The sequence below is a fragment of the Gadus macrocephalus genome, chromosome 4, assembly GCF_031168955.1.
Source record: "Gadus macrocephalus chromosome 4, ASM3116895v1".
NCBI classification, from domain to species: Eukaryota; Metazoa; Chordata; class Actinopteri; order Gadiformes; family Gadidae; genus Gadus; species Gadus macrocephalus.
The window spans coordinates 4,938,266-4,959,083 of NC_082385.1; the positions used below are offsets into that span (position 1 = coordinate 4,938,266).

At 45.5% G+C, this 20,818-nt stretch overlaps 3 protein-coding genes across 5 annotated transcripts; 1 reads left to right on the forward strand and 2 right to left on the reverse strand.

Annotated features, from left to right (window-relative positions):
- Positions 1-1,094: 1,094 nt before the first annotated feature.
- cpm (carboxypeptidase M) lies at positions 1,095-7,361 on the forward strand. 3 transcript variants are annotated; one of them, XM_060048724.1, is made up of 9 exons: positions 1,095-1,281; positions 2,018-2,115; positions 3,152-3,324; positions 4,127-4,217; positions 4,687-4,789; positions 5,323-5,493; positions 5,937-6,089; positions 6,728-6,873; positions 6,985-7,361. In XM_060048724.1, exons 1-9 carry the CDS (start codon positions 1,125-1,127, stop codon positions 7,186-7,188), a joined length of 1,296 nt encoding a protein of 431 aa, XP_059904707.1. In that variant the 5' UTR covers positions 1,095-1,124; the 3' UTR covers positions 7,189-7,361. The 3 variants fall into 3 exon arrangements, with proteins under 3 accessions (XP_059904707.1, XP_059904706.1, XP_059904708.1); XM_060048723.1 differs by having other exon boundaries at positions 1,096-1,281; positions 6,964-7,361; XM_060048725.1 differs by having other exon boundaries at positions 1,142-1,281; positions 1,989-2,115; positions 6,964-7,361.
- A 470-nt stretch (positions 7,362-7,831) lies between these two features.
- On the reverse strand, positions 7,832-16,319 carry mdm2 (MDM2 proto-oncogene). Its single transcript, XM_060051069.1, has 12 exons — positions 15,901-16,319; positions 15,736-15,788; positions 14,456-14,530; positions 13,488-13,621; positions 13,351-13,400; positions 13,164-13,207; positions 12,946-13,012; positions 10,988-11,187; positions 10,746-10,838; positions 9,774-9,842; positions 9,459-9,677; positions 7,832-8,921 (listed from the first exon to the last, which is right to left on the reverse strand). Exons 1-12 carry the CDS (start codon positions 15,911-15,913, stop codon positions 8,292-8,294), a joined length of 1,647 nt encoding a protein of 548 aa, XP_059907052.1. The 5' UTR covers positions 15,914-16,319; the 3' UTR covers positions 7,832-8,291.
- Positions 16,320-17,677: 1,358 nt separating this feature from the next.
- On the reverse strand, positions 17,678-20,468 carry slc35e3 (solute carrier family 35 member E3). The gene is made up of 7 exons (XM_060048738.1): positions 19,682-20,468; positions 19,182-19,292; positions 18,945-19,004; positions 18,730-18,828; positions 18,525-18,607; positions 18,200-18,284; positions 17,678-18,007 (listed from the first exon to the last, which is right to left on the reverse strand). The coding sequence occupies exons 1-7, from the start codon at positions 20,081-20,083 to the stop codon at positions 17,906-17,908; spliced, it is 942 nt and encodes a 313-aa protein (XP_059904721.1). The 5' UTR covers positions 20,084-20,468; the 3' UTR covers positions 17,678-17,905.
- Between the last annotated feature and the right edge of the window lie 350 nt (positions 20,469-20,818).

The window sequence follows — 20,818 nt, forward strand, 5'->3', positions numbered from 1 at the left end:
TATTACCGTTATTCAACTAATAAAGGCGCAGTGTAAAATAAACCGCGACTGAAAAGACCGAAGACAGATGGAAAGATAGGGAGAGAGAGAGATAGAGGGGGCGGGGAGTGAGAGAGAGAGGGGGGGGGGAGAGAGAGAGGGGGGGGGGGGGGGGGGGAGAGAGAGAGAGAGAGAGAGAGAGAGAGAGAGAGAGAGAGAGAGAGAGAGAGAGAGAGAGAGAGAGAGAGAGAGAGAGAGAGAGAGAGAGAGAGAGAGAGAGAGAGAGAGAGAGAGAGAGAGAGAGAGAGAGAGAGAGAGAGAGAGAGAGAGAGAGAGAGAGAGAGAGAGAGAGAGAGAGAGAGTCGGAGAGAGTAAGAGACAGGGACAGAGAGAGGGGTGGGTTTGTTGGGACTTGACTCGAACGAAGGGTGCATGTTTCCATCCATAACGAACCCGAATTTACCCGAGGAGGACTCACCAACCGAGCTCCGATGCAGCGGGGTGAGTGGTCACTAGCAGCGCCTCTTGTTAACCGTTCAACATTATTCAACTTTTCACCGAGAAATAGTTCACATTCAAGGGCAGTATATAACGTTACATGACAGTGTTTGAAACTACTACTTAGTCTTAGTAGTTGTAGCACAGTGGCACTAGTTCTAAGTAGTAGTACTACTTCCTAGTACTAAGTAGTAGTACTAGTCGTACTTCAACTTAATAGGTACTACTACTACCTAGTAACAGTACTACTACTACTTAGTACCAGTACTACTACTTACTTAGTACTTGTACTACTACTTACTTAGTACTCGTACTACCACTAAGTACTACTACTATTACTACTCCTACCACTACTTAGTACTACTACTACTGCTACTAATACTACTATTACTAGTAGTAGTACTACTACTTAGTACCAGTACTACTACTTACTTAGTACTCGTACTACTACTTACTTAGTACTCGTACTACCACTAAGTACTACTACTATTACTACTCCTACCACTACTTAGTACTACTACTACTGCTACTAATACTACTATTACTAGTAGTAGTACTACTACTTAGTGCTAGTACTACTACTTAGTGCTAGTACTACTACTTAGTTCTACTAGAATATTGATTGTTTTGGGTTGCCTTGTGAAGGCATGTTTCTCCTCTTCGTCGTCCTCCTCTTTATCACCCGGGCCGCTGCGTTGGACTTCCGTTACCATGACAACACGGCGATGAAGGAATATCTTCTGCACATCAACACAACCTCACCTGAGATCACGCACCTGCACAGCATAGGGCGGTCTGTGAGAGGTGAGAGAGAGAGAGAGAGAGAGAGAGAGAGAGAGAGAGAGAGAGAGAGAGAGAGAGAGAGAGAGAGAGAGAGAGAGAGAGAGAGAGAGAGAGAGAGAAGAAGAGGGACAGAGAGGAAGAGGGAGACAGAGAGACAGAGACTGCGTAATAGTTGACTCATTACTTTGAACTATTTGATGCCATAGTAACCTCTGTGTAGCTCATTTAATCTCTCTCACACACACACACACACACACACACACACACACACACACACACACACACACACACACACACACACACACACACACACACACACACACACACACACACACACACACACACACACACACACACACACACACACACAGTTAATCTGGTCACCACCTGGCAGTTAATTAACTAGGTCAAGAGCTATGGGGTCTAGTAGACCTAGTGGACCCCATATGCTGGACCTCTGGTCCAGCAGTCCTAATGTGTTACAGCAGAACCTCTGGGCCAGCAGACCTACTGGGTTCCATTACGGCGGAAAACTCATTTAGGAAGGTGGATGAAGCTTCAGAAGGGGATTTAATACGTGTGTGTCTCTACAGTGGCCTGTGGTCAGTGGTCTTTACAGTGTAGATTTGGAACCTTTACAGACACTTGATTGCAGTTTACTAGTGATTGCAGAGTTTGTGTTCGCCAACTACGCCCTGACAGACATTGATAAATGTTAATGATTGAAGTCCTTCCGTCTGTCTGTCTGTCTCTCTAGGTCAGGAGCTGTGGGTAATGATCGTTGGTTTGAATCCCAGGCAGCACACCCTTGGTATCCCAGAGTTCAACTATGTAGCCAACATGCACGGAAATGAGGTAGGACACACACAGCTATCACCTCTTCTGTCACGGTTAACTGCCATCTCTTCTGTTAGGGTCAGGGTTAGCCATCATCTCTTCTGTTAGGGTAAGGGTTAATATTAATATTAATAATAATAATAATAATAATAATAAAGCTTTATTGCAGACAGGTTCATATAATACATCATACAGTATAAATAGTATAGAAAAAAACAACATAAAACTTGCATACTAGCCTGGCCCTATAGGATATACAGGCTATTGCAGCAGTGAATCTATGGAAGCTTTTCAGAGGGTTGACTAGGGCTTCAATTATGTGGGCCTCTGACTTTTCCAGGCGACACATAAAGCTAAACATCATCAGTTGTCTTAAGACAATTGACTGGCACTATGCCACCATGGGACACAAAGCAGCGACCTCATTGAATGCTACCTTGAGCCTATGCATACTCTTTTTCTTATAGTTAGACCACCATTGAGCATTATGTAACGGTGTGATGTGGGTTCTGAACAGGGAGCCATTCACAGAGTCAGAGCACATAGAAAACTTTCTTATAAGCATGTTAGCTTGAGCAAAACTTTTACAGCGCTGTTGGTAGAGGTCTTTGTCATCCGCCCAGGAATCGGATATGACATGATGTAGGTATTTAATTTCCTCACACAAAGAAAGAGGACTGCCTGACAAATAAAAGGTCGGAAAAGCACTCAGCGCTTCTTACTATCATTATATCGCTTTTTCTAAGCGTTATACTTTATGTCGTGGTTAGCCATCATCTATTCTGTTAGGGTTGGCTATCATCTCTTCTGTTAGGGTAATGGTTGTCTCTCTATTCATCTCTCTACCCATCTCCCTATCCATCTCTTCTATCATCTTCTTTTTCCTTTCCTCGACCACAAATACAAACATTAACATTCAACCCACAGCATCGGTACTGTTGCAACACAACACTACCAATGCCGCCATTACCTGTGTGTGTGTATATGTGTGTTAGTGTATGGTTATTTTTGTGTGTGTATCACTATGTGTGTGCGTGTGCGTGCGTGTGATCAGGTGGTGGGAAGGGAATTGCTGCTTCAATTAATTGACTTCCTGGTGGAAGGTTACCATAGCAACAGTTCATCCGTCAAGCGGTTGCTAAGCAGCACCAGAATTCACTTCCTGCCGTCAATGAATCCTGATGGCTTCGACGACGCAGACACACAATGCTTACACAACCAGGGGAGGTAAAAAAACGCAAACACACACACAAACACACACGTACACACACACACTGCTTAAACAACAAGGGGAGGTATCACACACACACACACACACACAGTTTATACAACAAGGGGAAGTCAAACACACACACACACACACACACACACTGCTTATATAACCAGGGGAGGTAACACACATGCACACACACACACACACACACACACACACACACACACACACAAACACACGCAAACACACAGCTTATACAACCAGGGGAGGTAACACACGCAAACACACACACACGCACACACATACACACACACACACACACACACACACACACACACACACACACACACACACACACACACACACACACAAACGATCATGTGCGATTGAGTGTGAACTGTTTAATCTGTAAATAAAGCTTAAAGGTTGTATCAGCGATTGTAGGCGAAACATAAATGATCTCATTCATCTGATCTTTCCTCACGATCCGCTAGCTGCCCGCCCCATAAGCAGGCCGTCAATAAAACGTGTCTCTGTAAGCAGCCTATGCTCCGAAATCGCAGGCAAAAAAATGGTAATACCAACCACTCAAAACCAAATTAAATGGTATGCCAACCAATCACCGACAAGGGGTGGGTGTTGTGGGGTTTTGCACTGCGTTCATGAGTTTATACTGGATGCACGAAACACAGAAGGGAGGGGCAGGCTGGCTCTGTTTGATTGGGATCTCGCTTTAAATACCAACAGAAGTGTCACCACCCAACATCGCTGATACACCCTCTAACGTATAAAGAGTTAAATTAAGTTTCATGGCAGGTACAACCACAACGGCGTCGATCTCAACAGAAACTTTCCTGACGTTTTCTCTGATCACTCACGGCAGCCAAAACAGCAGAGAGAACCAGAGGTACACTCATTCTTACCCTAACTGGTACTCATAATAAGTACTCATTCTTACCATAACTAGTACTCATTCTAACCCTAACTAGTACTCATTCTTACCCTAACTAGTACTCATTCTTACCCTATTTAGTACTCATAGTACTTATTCTTACCCTAACTAGTACACATTTTTACCCTAACTAGTGCTCATTCTATTTGTTTGTTTGTGTCTTTGTGTGTGTGTGTCTATGCATGTGTTTGTGTGTCTATGCATGTATGCATGCATATATGTGTCTATGCATGCGTTTGTGCGTGTGTGTGTGTGTGTGTGCGCGTGTCCGTGTCCATGTGTGTGTGTGCGTGTCTATGCGTGTCCATGTGTGCCTGTGCATGTGTGTGTGTATGTGTGTGTCAATGCGTGTGAATGTGTGCGTGTTGGTGTGCATGTGTTGGTGTGTGTGTGTGTGTGTGTATGTGTGTGTGTGTGTGTGTAGGTGGAGGCGGTGATGAGTTGGTTGCGTTCTGAGACGTTCGTGTTGTCTGCTAACCTGCACGGTGGAGCGCTAGTCGCCAGCTATCCCTATGACAGTAACCAAGGTAACCACACTTTTACTCAATAACTAGCACTCAACCCTAACAACAATACAACTACCTAGCAGTGCTATATAACATAACAACAATATTGTTACCTAGCAACTCACAACCCTTACAACACTACACTTAGCAACAATACACAACCCTAACACTACTTTTACCTAGCAATGCTTCACAACCCTAACACTAATGTGACCTTGCAACAATACACTTCCCTAACATTACTGTTACCTAGGAACGATACACAACCCTAACAACACTACTGTTACCTAGCAATGCTTTCCAACCTTAACATCACTACTGTCACCTAGAAACAATCAACAACTCCAACACTACTGTTACCTAGCAACGATACATGACCCTAAAGCTTCTGTTACCTAGCAACGATGCACAACCCTAACAACACTTCTGTCTCCCAGCAACGATACGCAACCCCAACAACACTACAGTAGTGTTGTTGGGGTTGCTAGGAGGAATTGTTGCTAGGTAACAGTAGTACTGTTACCTAGCAACAATTCCTTCTTTCACTCTTCCAGGTAGGGTGCTCGTCGGCGGGGCTAGCGTCACACCTGATAATGATGTTTTCGTCCACCTTGCGAAGGTCTACGCCAGCAGCCACACCTCCATGCACCATGGAAACAGTTGCGTTCACAGCAACAAGTTTGCAGATGGCATCACTAACGGTTACGAGTGGTATCCATTGTCAGGTAAAGGGTAACCTCCACCTTCTAACCTTCATCTACTAACCCTAACCATCTAACCATAACATTAACCTACTTACACAAACTATAACTACTAACTATAACCAGTGAAAGAGTAATGTAACGTAGAACAAAGCACAATGGAGTAGATCACGAGAAGCCTGATAAAGCCTGAATGGTAAATAAAGGTGTTCTAGTGGGTACTATGCCTTCAACCTACTAATCCTAACCATAACCTACCTAACCCTGACCTTGCAACTACTTTCCTGCACCTCCTTATCCTTACCTTAAATGACTAACCAATTGGTTTACTTAAGGTTTTTAATGGTTTGGTTTAGCTCTGGTAGGTTAGGGCTATGGTTGCTTGGGGTTAGTTCTGGACAGTGGTTAGGGTTAGTTCTGGTAAGGTTTAGGTTACATCTGGTCAGTAACTATCGTTGTTGCTGCAGGAGGCCTCCAGGACTACAGTTATCTCCACGCTCAGTGTCTGGACATCACCTTGGAAGTTTCTTGCTGTAAATTTCCTGCAGAAGATCAACTCCAAGACTTCTGGACTGCCAACAGACCGCCTCTCATTGCCTTCATACAACAGATACACCTAGGTACAACACTACAGTTACCTAGCATCGCCTCATACACCTAGGTACAACACTACGATAACCTAGCAACGCCTCATACACCTAGGTACAATGCTACGGTTACCTAGCAACGCCTCATACACCTAGGTATAATGCTACTGTAACCAAGCAACACCTCCTACACCTAGGTACAACGCTACGATAACCTAGCAACGCCTCATACACCTAGGTACAACACTAGTTACCTAGCATCGCCTCATACACCTAGGTAGAACGCTACGATAACCTAGCAACACCTCATACACCTAGGTACAATGCTACGGTTACCTAGCAACGGCTCATACACCTAGGTACAATGCTACGGTTACCTGGCAACGCCTCATGAACCTAGGTACAACGCTACGGTTACCCAGCAACGCCTCATACACCTAGGTACCACGCTACAGTAACCTAGCGACACCTCCTACACCTAGGTACAACGTTACGGTAACCTAGCAACGACTCATACAACCAGGTACAAAACGTTAGTTACCTAGCAACGCCTCTGCCATTTGCTTTCGGTTACATGGGTTTAGAGAGTCTTGGTTGTACTTCATGTTGAGTGTATTGTCAGATGACTGAACTCTGTGTGTGTGTGTGTGTGTGTGTGTATGTGTGTGCAGGGGTAAAAGGTCGTGTGTTAGGTTCCTCTGGTCCTCTCCAGGGGGCGCTGGTGGTGGTGTCTGACCGGCTGGATCGCTGTCCCTTCACAACCGATCATAACGGAGAATACTACCGCCTGCTGTTACCGGGCAACTACACTTTCATGGTACACATGCAGTAACTATGGAAGCAACCTTAATATCAGTCCCAGTAACCATAGAAACCATGGATCTATTCTCTTCTGTTTGATTGGCAGGTATCATTTCCTGGTTACCAGGTTGCCCAGGAGATGCTCTCCATCCCCTCCAATCAGAAAGGCTTCTCAGCCCTGAACCACGACTTCCTGATGAAGCCATCAAGCACCGCCCCCGCCATGATCTTTCCCCTATGTGGCCACGCCCACCAACAGGGAGGAGGAGCCACAACCTCCCCCACCCTCTTCTGCATTCTGCTACTCACACTGCTGCTGCTGGACCTATAGCACCCTTTAATGATCTACTTCACCTCCCTTAAGGGGTTCTACTGGACTAATGGAACCCTCTAAAAGCCTTTTTAAGTTTCTATTGAACTTTCCATATCAATACTCTAAACATGTTACCTCTGACTTTGTGAAATATTAAGAACATGTCTAATAAAGGTTTCTGTTTATATCTATTGTGTTGAGATGTATAGGCTGATTAACTGAAGTTCTTACTCGCTACAGCAGTATGCATTACACAGTATGTAGTACTGAGTGTAGAACAGTATGTAGTTTGTAGTGTACATACACTGTACTACATACTGTTTACTATACACTACTACATACAGGGAGTACTGCAAAGTGTACTACCTTTTTTTGTACACAGTAAGAACTTAAAACTAGGACTCCAGTCCTTTGTATTCACAGCAAGTCATTCCCAGTCATTACCATTCCTCCGACAGGGGGTCTTTGTTCTTCAGCCCTCGGACACACACACACACACACACACACACACACACACACACACACACACACACACACACACACACACACACACACACACACACACACAGTGTGTCTGTCCATCATTGGTCGAGGTTGACACGCCCACTTGTGTTGTCACTAAGGCCAACGGGTTTGTACCACCTAATCACTCTAAACTAGATTTGATAGCCTTCGAATAAACTTTATTCAGTGAATACAAGATAAACATTTTTCTGCTCACTCTATTAAACTTTATACTGTACAGATTCGATAAATGAAATATGTCTTTGTGATCAGTTCAGCGTTCTGACCAGTACCTCGTCTTTAAATCCTTCTGGGTTACTAGGTGGGTATGGTTAGGGCAAGGGGTCTAAGGTAGGTCAGGACTAGACCCTGGAGGGTGAGGGGTCTAAGGTAGGTCAGGACTAGATCCTGGAGGGGGAGGGGTCTACGGTAGGTCAGGACTAGACCCTGGAGGGGGAGGGGTCTAAGGTAGGTCAGGACCAGACCCTGGAGGGGGAGGGGTCTAAGGTAGGTCAGGACCAGACCCTGGAGGGGAAGGGGTCTAAGGTAGGTCAGGAGCAGAGGGTTAGGGGCTCAGGGTTAGGTCTGACTCCGGTGGGTCAGGACTATGCTCTGGTCTAGCACAGGTAGGTCAGGACTACACTCTGGATGGGCTCCCTGCAGACCGGACACAGCTTGTTCCTCCTCTTCAGCTTGCGGGCGCAGGGGTAGCAGGCCATGAGGTGCCCGGTGCGGCCGTGGACGATGCAGCCGTTCTTGGGTCTCGTCTGGCAGATCAGACACGGCTCCACGCACGCCTCCGGCAGCCGCGTCTCCGTGGAGACCGTCCTCTTGGAGTCGGGCGGGGGGGCGGGGTCGCAGGGCGGGGGGGAGGGGGTGGAGCCCAGGAGGTCCGAAGAGGGGGGGTGCCGGGGGGAGGAGGGGGCTCGGGGGGAGTGGCTCCGCTTTCCGTCGGGAACGTCCACATCGTCCTCTGGTCCTGAGGACGAGAGGCAGGGGTTAGTCCTACCTGGACAGGGGTTAGTCCTACCTGGACAGGGGTTAGTCCTACCTGGACAGGGGCTAGTCCTACCTGGACAGGGGCTAGTCCTACCTGGACAGGGGTTAGTCCTACCTGGACAGGGGTTAGTCCTACCTGGACAGGGGTTAGTCCTACCTGGACAGGGGCTAGTCCTACCTGGACAGGGGTTAGTCCTACCTGGACACTGGACAGGGGTTAGTCCTACCTGGACAGGGGTTAGTCCTACCTGGACAGGGGTTAGTCCTACCTGGACACTGGACAGGGGTTAGTCCTACCTGGACAGGGGTTAGTCCTACCTGGACAGGGGCTAGTCCTACCTGGACAGGGGTTAGTCCTACCTGGACAGGGGTTAGTCCTACCTGGACAGGGGCTAGTCCTACCTGGACAGGGGTTAGTCCTACCTGGACACTGGACAGGGGTTAGTCCTACCTGGACAGGGGTTAGTCCTACCTGGACAGGGGTTAGTCCTACCTGGACACTGGACAGGGGTTAGTCCTACCTGGACAGGGGTTAGTCCTACCTGGTTGTGTTAGCTGGACAGGGGTTAGTCCTACCTGGTTGTGTTAGCTGGACAGGGGTTAGTCCTACCTGGTTGTGTTAGCTGGACAGGTGTTTTGTGTTTTGTTACCTGGACAGGTGTGTGTGTAACCTGGACAGGTGTGTGTGTGTGACCTGGACAGGTGTGTGTGTGTGACCTGGACAGGTGTGTGTGTGTTACCTGGACAGGTGTGTGTGTGTGACCTGGACAGGTGTGTGTGTGTTACTTGGACAGGGGGGTTGTGTTACCTGGAGAGGAGTTTTGGTCGGCAACTGATTGGTCCACAGAGGGTTTGGTGGGCATGACTTTGTGATCAGGGGAGGCAGAGTTTGCTCTGCTGACAGACAGCTCAGGGAGCCAATCCTGACGCAGCTTCCAGCAGCGGTTACAGTTCCTAGGCAACGGAGGGTTCAACTCCTCACAATTAGAGCATCTCCAGTAGTCCTACACACACACAGACAGAAACACACACACACACATTCAGGACCAGCTGGTGGAGGTCAGCTGATGATGATGAAGAGGAGGAAGGTGGGTACTCACATCCTTTGTAATCTCAGGATCTTCATCAGAAGAGTCTTCCTCTGCTTCGATGATGGTCACCTCATACACCTGAGGAAATTATTTATATATAATGTACTACCATTCAACATGTTGGAGTCACTTAGAAATGTCCTTTTTTATAAAGGAAAGCACCGTTTTTTCCATGAAGATTACATTAAATTATTCAGAAAGACTAGAAATTGTTAATGTGGTGAATGACTATTCTAGCAGATTTTTAATGGAATATCCACATAGGTGGACAAAGGACCATTTCCCATAACCATCTCTCCTGTGTTCTATTGTTACATTGTTTAGCTAATCGTGTTAAAAGGCAAATTGATAGTTAGAAAAAACCCTCGTGCAATTATGTTAGCACAAAAAAGTGTGAGTTCTCGTGGATGTTACGTCATTATAGGGGCAGATATTGTATTAGCGCAGCTGCGCTCTTCTCCGCTCCTATTTCTCCTCCACAGGCTGTTTGTTCCCGCGGCCGACTGACTGTGGACTGCAATTTATTTGTTCTCGATTCAGATTTTTTTTTTAAATTGATGACTTCAAAAAAAAATAAAAAAAGAAGCATTCTCAGTCACTGTAATCTAGAACCGAGTATGCGAGGTACCTGGCAATACCCAGCCCTATACGGCAAGTTGCTGTGAAGCACCAAGTTCCCATTTGGGAACATTCTTGCTTTTACTATCATTTCTGCGTTGGTGGTTGGCGATGGTTGTTTTCACGTTATTAGTTCAGGTTAGAGCAGCGTAGTAAGAGGACCCGGCAGACTCACCTACCTTTTATTTCTGGTCGGGAGGAAGATAGTTTGTTCCCCCAGAGTGAGGTTTAATTAGGGTTTCCTTTCTGTTTTGTTCTATTTGTTCTAAACAGGAAACTTTCTGAGTTACCGCAAACTTTTGAACAGTTGTGTGTGTATGCATATATATATACGTGAATGTGTATGTGTGTGTGCGTGTGTACCTGGTCGTCCCCAGATAACGACGTTTCTTCATCACTGTAGTCGTCTGAGTCCAGAGACTCAACTTCAAACTCCACACTGAAGTGATCACTCACCTAAACACACAGACAGACACACTAAATCAGTTCCAGACGGAAGCACACAGACACACAAAGTGTGTGTGTGTGTGAGTGAGAGTGAGAGTGAGAGAGAGAGAGAGAGAGAGAGAGAGAGACACACAGACAGACAGCAGGGGCGTACTCACCGTACTGTTTGTGTCAGCGGATTGGCCCTGGCAGTCGGTGTCATTTCTGAGTCCACCAATCACACACCAGGACAAGCTGTCATCGAAGGTCAGAGAGAAGCTATCAGAGCGCCTCCTCTTCCTCCCTCCCTCCTGGTCCTCATCCTGGTCGTCCTCCTGCTCCTCCTCCTCCTCCTCCTCCTCTTTGGAGCACGACGGACCTGGCAGGACCAGTTCTGTTGTTATATTGGAACCTTCTAGATGAACGTACTAATGGAGACATGCAGATGAGCTAACATCCTTCAGCCAATCCCAGCCCTCTTCAGAGCGGCCTAGGGCCTTGTAGCGAAGCTGGCTAGCATATCAGCCTGTTACTGTCCGTCCACACCAGAAGCGAATTGAGCGACCAAATCGCCGGAAGTCATTCACTTTCTATGGGCAAGAGCGACCAAAGCGACCAACGCTACCAGCGGCCAAAGTTGAGCGACCAGAGCGTCAAAAAGAAGTTGAAAACTTTTTAACTTTATGCAAATGACTATTATTCGCTTCAGCGGCCAAACACTGACAGCCAATCGGAATGTAGACGCTCTTCGCTTGCGTGGATCCCAGGGAACATCGGCAGGCACTTTGGTTCCTACCTACCTTTATTCACTCACTGAGCAAAATGTCGGCTGAAGTATTAATCGCGGCTGTAACTGGGCACCCGGTGTTGTACGAACCCACCCTTTTTCAGTTCAAAGATCGAAATGCCATAGTGGTTTGGATATCAAGTGATGATAAGCGGGAGTATTTATAGGCTACATCTAGAACGTTCGTATTCAAGCGGGACTCATTTTAATTTGCTCTACATGCCACCAATCTAACCAACCAATCGCGTGTAGCATGCTTTAAACAAAACCAAAAAAGTTTTTGAAATCGTCACATAAACAAACTAATCGACAAGACGAGGGATAAATGACAAGGGATATATCTCTTGTCTTTTATCCCTCTATTCCCCACTATTCACGGAGCCTGAGGTGAATAATTGTTAATTAAATAGTCTAGATAGATAGCCTAGTCAAGTCTTTATCAATACCAAACGACACAAATCGTCGGGAATCCATTTAGGTGGTTCACCACACAGGACAGTAGCCTACAAGACCACACAGAACAAGTCTGACTGGACATACACACAATACATCCCATTAAAACTAGACACGCGTTGATAGATAGACAGAAAGACCTAGATAGATAGATATGTTCCATTATTTGCCTTGCGGAGCCAACCAGTCCTGTGCACGTATGCAAATTAGCCATGTGCGCTAATGTCGATTTGTTTTGAATGCGACGAATGAGTGCAGATCATGATTTGCAGATCCAGATCAGTGAAACATATTTCAACTACTACAGCACGCAGAGTTTTTTGTTCTCGGTTGTAATTAGCCTACATTTTAGGATTATTTTTTATATTGGGGGGAATCACTGTCCTACTTGTTGTCGAAGCACTTTATCGAACAAGCAAAACCGTCTCGGCAATATGGCCAAGGTGTATGGGAGAGTTCACTATTTGATATGGCTGTCTGTAGGGCCTACTAAACGCATACGGCTCCTTTAAATGCGTCTGCATAATTGAATTGTACGTCATGAGCGACTTGAGCGACCAAAGCGAACAGAAAAATTTGCAGCGAAACTTTGTGAGCGACCAAAGCGTCTTTGACGCTTTGGTCGCTCCTGGTGTGGACGTACAGTTAGCATTAGCATTTTAGCATGCTCACAACTTAATTGACACGACGAGTTGGCTCATGGCGAAATGTCTTGTGATATTATTCTAGTTAAAAAAATCAAATCAAATGATGATAACTTATCTATTATTATCATATATTTATAGATCCATAGCGATATGAAACAATAACAGGAGGCTGGTGATTGGAGCAGGCAGACATTTTGATGGCATCATCAAATCACATGACCGGTGCCATGTGATACCTCCAGAGACTCACCCGGCTCACTGCTCCTCCTGCTCCTCCTCCTGCGCCTCCTGCTGGAGCCAGGAGACACCGACTCCTCCTACACACACACACACAATATAACACATCCACGTTCAGAGGAGAGTGTGTGTGTGTGTGTGTGTGTGTGTGTGTGTGTGTGTGTGTGTGTGTGTGTGTGTGTGTGTGTGTGTGTGTGTGTGTGTGTGTGTGTGTGTGTGTGTGTGTGTTACCTCTGTCTTAACTGTGCATTGTTGGGAGACTTCTGGAGATGACTCTGAAATACAGACGGACATTGGGAGGAGAAGAAGGAGGAGTTATGATGTTTAGGAGTTAGGAGGAGTTATGATATGCAGGCGTCAGGAGGAGCAGGAAGAGAAGTTTTGATATGTAGGAGTTAGGAGGAGGAGCAGATCTTACCGTTACTCATAACTGCAACAAGATTCTTGGTAATTAAAGAAAACAAAATTCTGAAACGCAAACAGAACTGATGTTTAGATTCCTGTTTCACACAGACACACACACACACACAGGCACACAGACACACACACACACACCGTGGCTCTTTGACGGAGAAGCTGTGGACTCCGAGGACCTTCCCAAGTGCATCATGGGAGCAGTGGACGATGTGCTGCTCAGTCTTGTCAAAAAGTTCCTTCTGCATGATGTACTGACCGAGGTAATACATGACCTATGACATAATACATGTATTAATGTACTGACCCAGCTAATACATGACCTACGACATAATACATGTATTAATGTACTGACCGAGGTAATACATGACCTACGACATAATACATGTATTAATGTACTGACCGAGGTAATACATGACCTATGACATAATACATGTATTAATGTACTGACCCAGCTAATACATGACCTACGACATAATACATGTATTAATGTACTGACCCAGCTAATACATGACCTACGACATAATACATGTATTAATGTACTGACCCAGCTAATACATGACCTACGACATAATACATGTATTAATGTACTGACCCAGCTAATACATGACCTACGACATAATACATGTATTAATGTACTGACCCAGCTAATACATGACCTACGACATAATACATGTATTAATGTACTGACCCAGCTAATACATGACCTATGACATAATACATGTATTAATGTACTGACCCAGGTAATACATGACCTACGACATAATACATGTATTAATGTACTGACCGAGGTAATACATGACCTATGACATAATACATGTATTAATGTACTGACCCAGGTAATCCATGAAATACGACATAATACATGTATTAATGTACTGACCCAGCTAATACATGACCTACGACATAATACATGCATTAATGTACTGACCCAGGTTATATATTACCTACATGATTTATCAAATAAGATTTTAATAATATTGACATTGATAAATATATCAATATTATACGTCTAATATGCCTGCATAATGGAATATACTATTGATAGTGTTAATATGGTAGGCCTGCATAATGGATAAGATAATAATTGTATGGTTATTTCATGGTACCTCCTTCATGGTGAAGAGGTCTTTAGAGGCTCCAGCCAATAGGAGGAGGGACTGGAACTCAGCTGAGGGTCTCACCTAGGAACCATGGAAACAAGGTATTACACACTGGAACCATGGACACTGGTATCAGTGTATCCCACAGACCAGGTAGCAATTGTTGGCGGGGCGGCGGGGGGGGGGTGGGGTCTCGCCGGCAGAACGGCCTGGGGGTGTAACACCGTAATATATATAAACTATAACCGCATTTCACATTAATCGCAATTATTACACGGGTCTTCGGTATCACTCCGCAGGTGTCGGTAACTTGTCAACCCCAGCGTCTTCGGATGCTAAGCGACGTCAACATCTTTGGTGGACTATTTCTCTGCTGATCAACACTACGAATGCTGGTAACAAATAAATTGTAAAAAGACACACCATGTGAAGTTATTTTTTTGTTTTGGCAAGTAGCCGTGTAATAAGCGGGATAATGTTTAGAACATCGCGGGTCAATATCGAAAATAAGCCCCTTCAGGGTGAAGCAAGACAAATCCGCTGCGCGTCGTTGTCCTGTTCGCCCTACATTCTAGCCCTGTCGGGGCTTATTTTCCCGATAATGACCGGCGCTCTATACATTATCCCTGACATATCCCGCTGCTTCGGGTTTGCCTTTGTAGGCGCGTTGAGAGGAGGAGCGGGCGAATCCGCTATCAGTGCGTGTGCATGTATGATATGCGGGTTTATCCAGTAGGTGGTAGTGTACCCGCGCGCCATTGTGTATGCGCGCTTGTCTCTGTGTGCGAGTGTGAACGAGAATGACAGGGAGAAAGAGTGCTATGCGGAGATGAATGAACTGAACGATATTTCTATTTAAAAATCGCAAAAAAAATAAAAGAGAAGCTGAATCAATTTGTGGTGCTCAGTGTTGATTCTATGGCGCTGTGCCACACATACCCAGTGTTTCCTTGGGTTTCATACACACTGGAACCATGGACACTGATATTACACTGGAAGCATGGACACTGGTATAACACACTGGAACCATGGACACTGGTATTACACACTTGAACCAGTCTGACCCCACAACTCTTCATCTGGGGAATATATAAATATACCAATTCAACCTAATTTAGATTAGGTTCAGTTAATGTCTTATGTACAGTAAGACATAGTGGAGATTCAAACTGAGACAGACAGAAAGACAGGAAGGCAGGCAGGCTCGCAGACAGACAGAAAGACAGACGGAGAGACAGATAGTAAGATAGGCAGACAGACAGATAGGCAGACAGACAGGGGCTTACCAGTTTGCTGTCCTGGACAGACTTGTCACAGCTGTCACCTGACATCTTGATGTCTGGAAGATAGCAAGTAGTTAGTTTTAGCCTCACATCAAGCAGACTTCCCTATATAAATAAGGATCTATAAATACATAAACTCTATTCAGATATATCAATAAAAGGTCTTACCTAGTGAATACATGCTCTGTACATAAAGTGCAACAAGACCTCCCAGCTGAGCTAGTCTTATACACACCTCTCTTCAACATGTCAGGACTAGACCAGCAGTTTGGACCCGCCTAGCCTAACTCCGCGTAGCCTAGCTCGACCTAGCCTAGCCTAGCCTAGCTCCGCCTAGCCTAGCTCCTCCTAGCCTAGCTCCTCTTCGCCAACCCTAGAACCGACTAGCCCCGACTAGTCCCAACATGTCTCAACAGTTTCAGAAGGATGACTGATTGTTATCCACGTGGCTCCATGATACGTTCGCGTAACCAGCTGGACATTACAGTTAGTGTGACCTGACTGTATAACTCAGGTTAATATGACTAGTCTTGTATTACCCGGGTAAACCACACTAGTCTTGTATCACCCGGGTTAACCTGAGACATGCCCAGACAAGTTTACGGGTATAGAAGTATTAGGTCTTCTATATTCTTCCATAATACAATGTATTTTACTTTCCTATTAGTTCAATGCATCGTATTTCCTACATATATTATCATAATATACAATATGTAATATTATACATACATGTTATACATATATTATCATTCAATATGTAAAAAAAAAAAGTATATTACATTATATTAGTGTATTATATATAACATTAATATTCTTTCACACAGTGGTTAACCAAGTTTCATGTTTTCATTTAGCTGTCAACTTGAACATGTTTAGTAATCTTTTCCATAAAGCCCGATCTGTTCCAGTGACAATAACGAGATAAGTTGACCGCTGATTGTCGCCGTGTTGCCCAAAACGCGTCGGGGACTTTCAGCAGGAAAGTCCGAGGCTATGCGGCCTGTTAGCTTCAGGCTAATGCTACAGTTTTCACAACATCATTAGACTCCGTTATTTAGATCCGTTTTCATGTTTTAACAAATCATGAGTGATACTGTAGCCAATATTTTCTTTGTAAATCTGTATTTTCCGGAGCTATGTGTTTACCGTAGACGGGTCGACTTGCTGCCCGGGGTGCTGCTCTGCTGGTCGGTTACAATCCTGCCCTATATCGGTGGTGGTAGACTTTCAGATCCATCGTTTACCTTTGACCGCGAAAACAGCACCCCCTGTGGTCACCATCCGGAATAACAACAACACCGATACTATGAATACCTCATCTAAATATTAACTATTTATTTTCTTGCTAATCATTTACTTTTTTTATTGTGTTACTTAAACCTTATTAGTATTTATTAAAAGAGAGAGAAAGTCAATATTGTCCAGAGATTTGAAAAGCTTTATTCTCTTACCCACTTCAAGGACTTTTCTTTTTAGCTGCAGTACGTTGTTATTTTTACTGAGAGAGAGAGACAGATGATTCTCCCTGTGCTTGTCTTCTTCCTGTTTATCCAGACGTTAGCTGCGGTGCTACAGGACAAGCGGAGACCTCTGACTGGCATTCTGTAGGATAAGAATCAACAGGGACGTAGTGTGAGCATCCTCGTTACAGAGGCGCCCTAGACCACCACGCCTCCAATTATACTCGGATATATAAAGTATGTTCACATCTTTAATGAGCAGGTGTTCATTTTTGTAGGTAAGATCCAAGAGCTATTAGGCCTACTAACTGGTATAATTAAAGATATTGTAGGTCAGATTTAAGAGCTTTATGTATCCCAGTATAAGTGGAGGTGTGGTGGTCTGGGGCGCCTCCCTCTGTAACAAGCAAAACCTTCAAGGTTTTGTAGGGCCCGGTTTTAAGATCGCCTTTCAATATTTCACACAAAGAATCAACATGCCTTCATCAGCGTCTGTAAAATGTCTTTATTCAAAAAGGAAGATAGAAATAGAAGACATAGAAAAGTGAAGAGGACCAATCATATCGCTCGTCTTCAAGTTCACATTTTTAAAAAAAAAATACAAAACGAGCAGCCAGTAGCAGCCGTGTAGCGGGGGATTGGCAGCTGGGCGAGCCTTTGGCTTCGGAGCCAGGCGGCTAGGCCCCACCTCCTGCTATGACAGCTGGGCGAGCCTATGGCCTCTGAGTCAGGCGGCTAGTCCCCGCCTCCTGCTCTGACAGTTTGAAGTGAGTGTAGCTCAGAATACCAGCCAGCGTACACAGCATGCCCAACACCTGAGAGAGAGAGCCAGAGAGCCAGAGAGACGGAGACACCGAGAGAGACACACACACACACAGATAGAGAGACAGTAGCAGTTGTTAATTTTACATTAAAAAAAAAGTTTTTTTCTCTCACACCAGTTGAAGACCCTGGTTATACTGGGCAGCTTCAGTGTCCACCAGTGGGATGAGCTTATCGGATCTCACCTGGTTTAATGACAGTGGGTCTTGGAAGAGCAAGTATCCTCCAATCAGAGTGATGCAGAATTTAAAGTGACCAAACATGTTATATCTGGGAGGATAAACTCAGGAAAAAAAAGATCCAGATCCAGCATCATGTAAAGTGGTTAGCCTAGCATTATGTTTAGCGTTGAGAATAGCATCCTGTTGTACGGTTGGCATATATTATGTTCGGCGCTTAGCCAAGCCTCATGTAGTAAGAGTAGAACCATGTTTATCGGTTACCATAGCATCACGTCCAGCAGTTAGCATAGCATCGTGTTCAGCGGTTAGGCTAGCATGTTAAGGATACGTAACGGCCGAGGTGTTCCCGATGATCCAGTAGATTGACAGGTTGACCAGGAAGGCCACCACACAGGACAGCATCACCATCACCTAGCAACCAAACGACACCATCACCTAGCAACCAAACCTGTGTCTGTCTGTCTGTCTGTCGGTCTGTGTATGTCTGTGTGCCTGTCTGTCTGTGTGCCTGTCTGTCTGTCTGTCTGTCTTACCAGGACAGCAGGTGACCAGGGTCCCAGTAATCCTCCATCTCCGCTCAGCGGCTCAAACCACGGGACCACCGCCCCCAGGAAAACAGAGGACATGGGGGCCTGGAGAGAAGGAGAGAGACATCTTTATCTCGATCCAGATCTAGATCTATCTAGAGCTAGATATATTAGCACTAGTATATACTAGTACTACAGTGTATACAATAGTACTACATTACCTGGTAGTACAGCAACTGCATAGAGTTGACCTGGAGCTCCTTTTGTTTAGAGCCCACCCACTGAGAGAGAGACAGACACACAGAGACATTAACTTTGCCAAAGCAGTTTTAAAGTTGAATTAAAGGAAAAACGACAATGTCCACTAAAATATAGTGTAGTATGAATGTGATCAGATAAAGTTATTCAGTTTAGATACAACTAAATAGCAATAACGTTATGACTATGTTCTCTCTCACCACTTGGTAGAGCGAGGTCACCACGACGCCCAGCGAGGCAAAGATCATTCCCAGCGCGTTGAAGCTGAGGTCATACAGAGAGTTCAGAGCCACGCCCACTGTGATTGGCACCTGGAGACAGACAGACTATCAATTCAGTACAACAAACTGGCAACTTTATATTGCAGTATCTTACTGGGTATCGATTACAACTCATTTTTACATTAAAATGTATCATCTGTATCAATATCATTTTGGTGTGATCTAATTTACAGCAGTTAGCTGGGAGTTATTTGACTGGTTGTTGCTGTAAAGTTCTTAACAATAAATCTCCCGTCAACTTAAAATTCAAAACCAAATTGAATATTTTCACAAAGCACAAGACGGAGTTAAGCAGCAAGGCATCTATTCAGGTCACTGAGCGAGTGAGTTAGTGTGTGTGTGTGTGTGTGTGTGTGTGTGTGTGTGTGTGTGTGTGTGTGTGTGTGTGTGTGTGTGTGTGTGTGTGTTTGTGAGCCCACCAGGGTGAGCTTGATGCGGGTGGAGAAGCTCTTCTGGTAGCAAGCGGTCTGCAGCGCAATGATCACCGGGGTGGTCATGGCCTTGGCCAGCTGGTAGCTACCAATCGAGTTGTTCTGCAGCGACAGGTTGGTGAAAACCACGAAGCCGCAGAAGCTCAGGGACAGCCACACGATCTTCTGGGGCTGAAGGCTCTTCGGGGCGAACACGTCCATCTTCTGGCAGGCGTAGAGCCCAAGCCAGGTGGCCACGAAGTGCAGCAGGGTGAGCGTCATGTTGGGGAACCCATAGTGGACGTAGATCCACTTGTTGAGGAAGACTATGCAGATGGAAGCCAGCAGGTTGACCAGCAGCCCGCCCGCCAGCCGCCTGTTGGCGGACAAGTCCTGCAGACCGAGCGTCATCTCGGTTCCAACGAGCGTTATTATAAAGTGAAGGAAAGTCGATCTGATGGAAACTCATCCAGACCCGCAGTCTACACCGGGAGCTGGCATTCTGGCTCCGCTGCCACGCAGCAGGAAAGCTTGGGACAAGGCGCCTTCTGTCCGCAGCCTCCTGGCCTCTGCGGCTAGTCTCCCGGCCTCTGCGGTTGGTCTCCCGGCCGCTCGGCACCGCAGCCTCGGTCCGTCCAGGGGATGCGGCGTCAGGGCTTAGATCCCGGGAGTAGGGGGGTTAAATCCGTGCTGATTGGGAGCAGCGTTACCGTCAGTCGGCCACTTTTGGAGCATCTCCGAGGCGCTCAAGTTGGGAAAACAAATCGAAGTATTGAAAGCGACAGCGTCCCTGCTGGCCAGGAGGCAAACAACCAACACCATCTGTTATCTAGTCAAAAAACACATTAAAAGCACAATATGTAAATATGTAAAAACGACTAGTTATATTATACTATGTTAGATATTTTATTTTCTTGCGTACCAACATGATCCCAAATATTTCAGCGATGTATTAACTCAGGGAAATCGGAACTTTTAAGATTGAAAGCGTCCCGGGCAGTTCGGTCACTTCCGCTAAAGCCGTAGCGTCCAGAAATACTGGAAGCACAGGGAGTGATGACGGAAGTCATCTAGATAGCTACCACTCTATTGTTTTTTTCATTCAATGTTTTGATTGCTCACTCGTGATGGAACACGATTATTCAG

Bases quoted from the DNA above. Each gene is read 5' to 3' on its own strand.
- slc35e3 (XM_060048738.1), bottom strand. From the start codon at position 20,083: ATGACGCTCGGTCTGCAGGACTTGTCCGCCAACAGGCGGCTGGCGGGC. The intron at 19,005-19,181 runs GTGAGAGAGAAC...TCTCTCTCTCAG, and splicing joins TGACCTCGCTCTACCAAGTG to TGGGTGGGCTCTAAACAAAA. The intron at 18,608-18,729 runs GTAAGACAGACA...TTTGGTTGCTAG, and splicing joins CCTGGTCACCTGCTGTCCTG to GTGATGGTGATGCTGTCCTG.
- mdm2 (XM_060051069.1), bottom strand. The intron at 13,401-13,487 runs GTGTGTGTGTGT...TTTGCGTTTCAG, and splicing joins TTCTCCGTCAAAGAGCCACG to AATTTTGTTTTCTTTAATTA. The intron at 9,678-9,773 runs GTGAGTACCCAC...GTGTGTGTGTAG, and splicing joins ATCCTGAGATTACAAAGGAT to GACTACTGGAGATGCTCTAA.
- cpm (XM_060048723.1), top strand. From the start codon at position 1,125: ATGTTTCTCCTCTTCGTCGTCCTCCTCTTTATCACCCGGGCCGCTGCG. The intron at 5,494-5,936 runs GTAAAGGGTAAC...TTGTTGCTGCAG, and splicing joins CGAGTGGTATCCATTGTCAG to GAGGCCTCCAGGACTACAGT. The intron at 6,090-6,727 runs GTACAACACTAC...ATGTGTGTGCAG, and splicing joins CATACAACAGATACACCTAG to GGGTAAAAGGTCGTGTGTTA.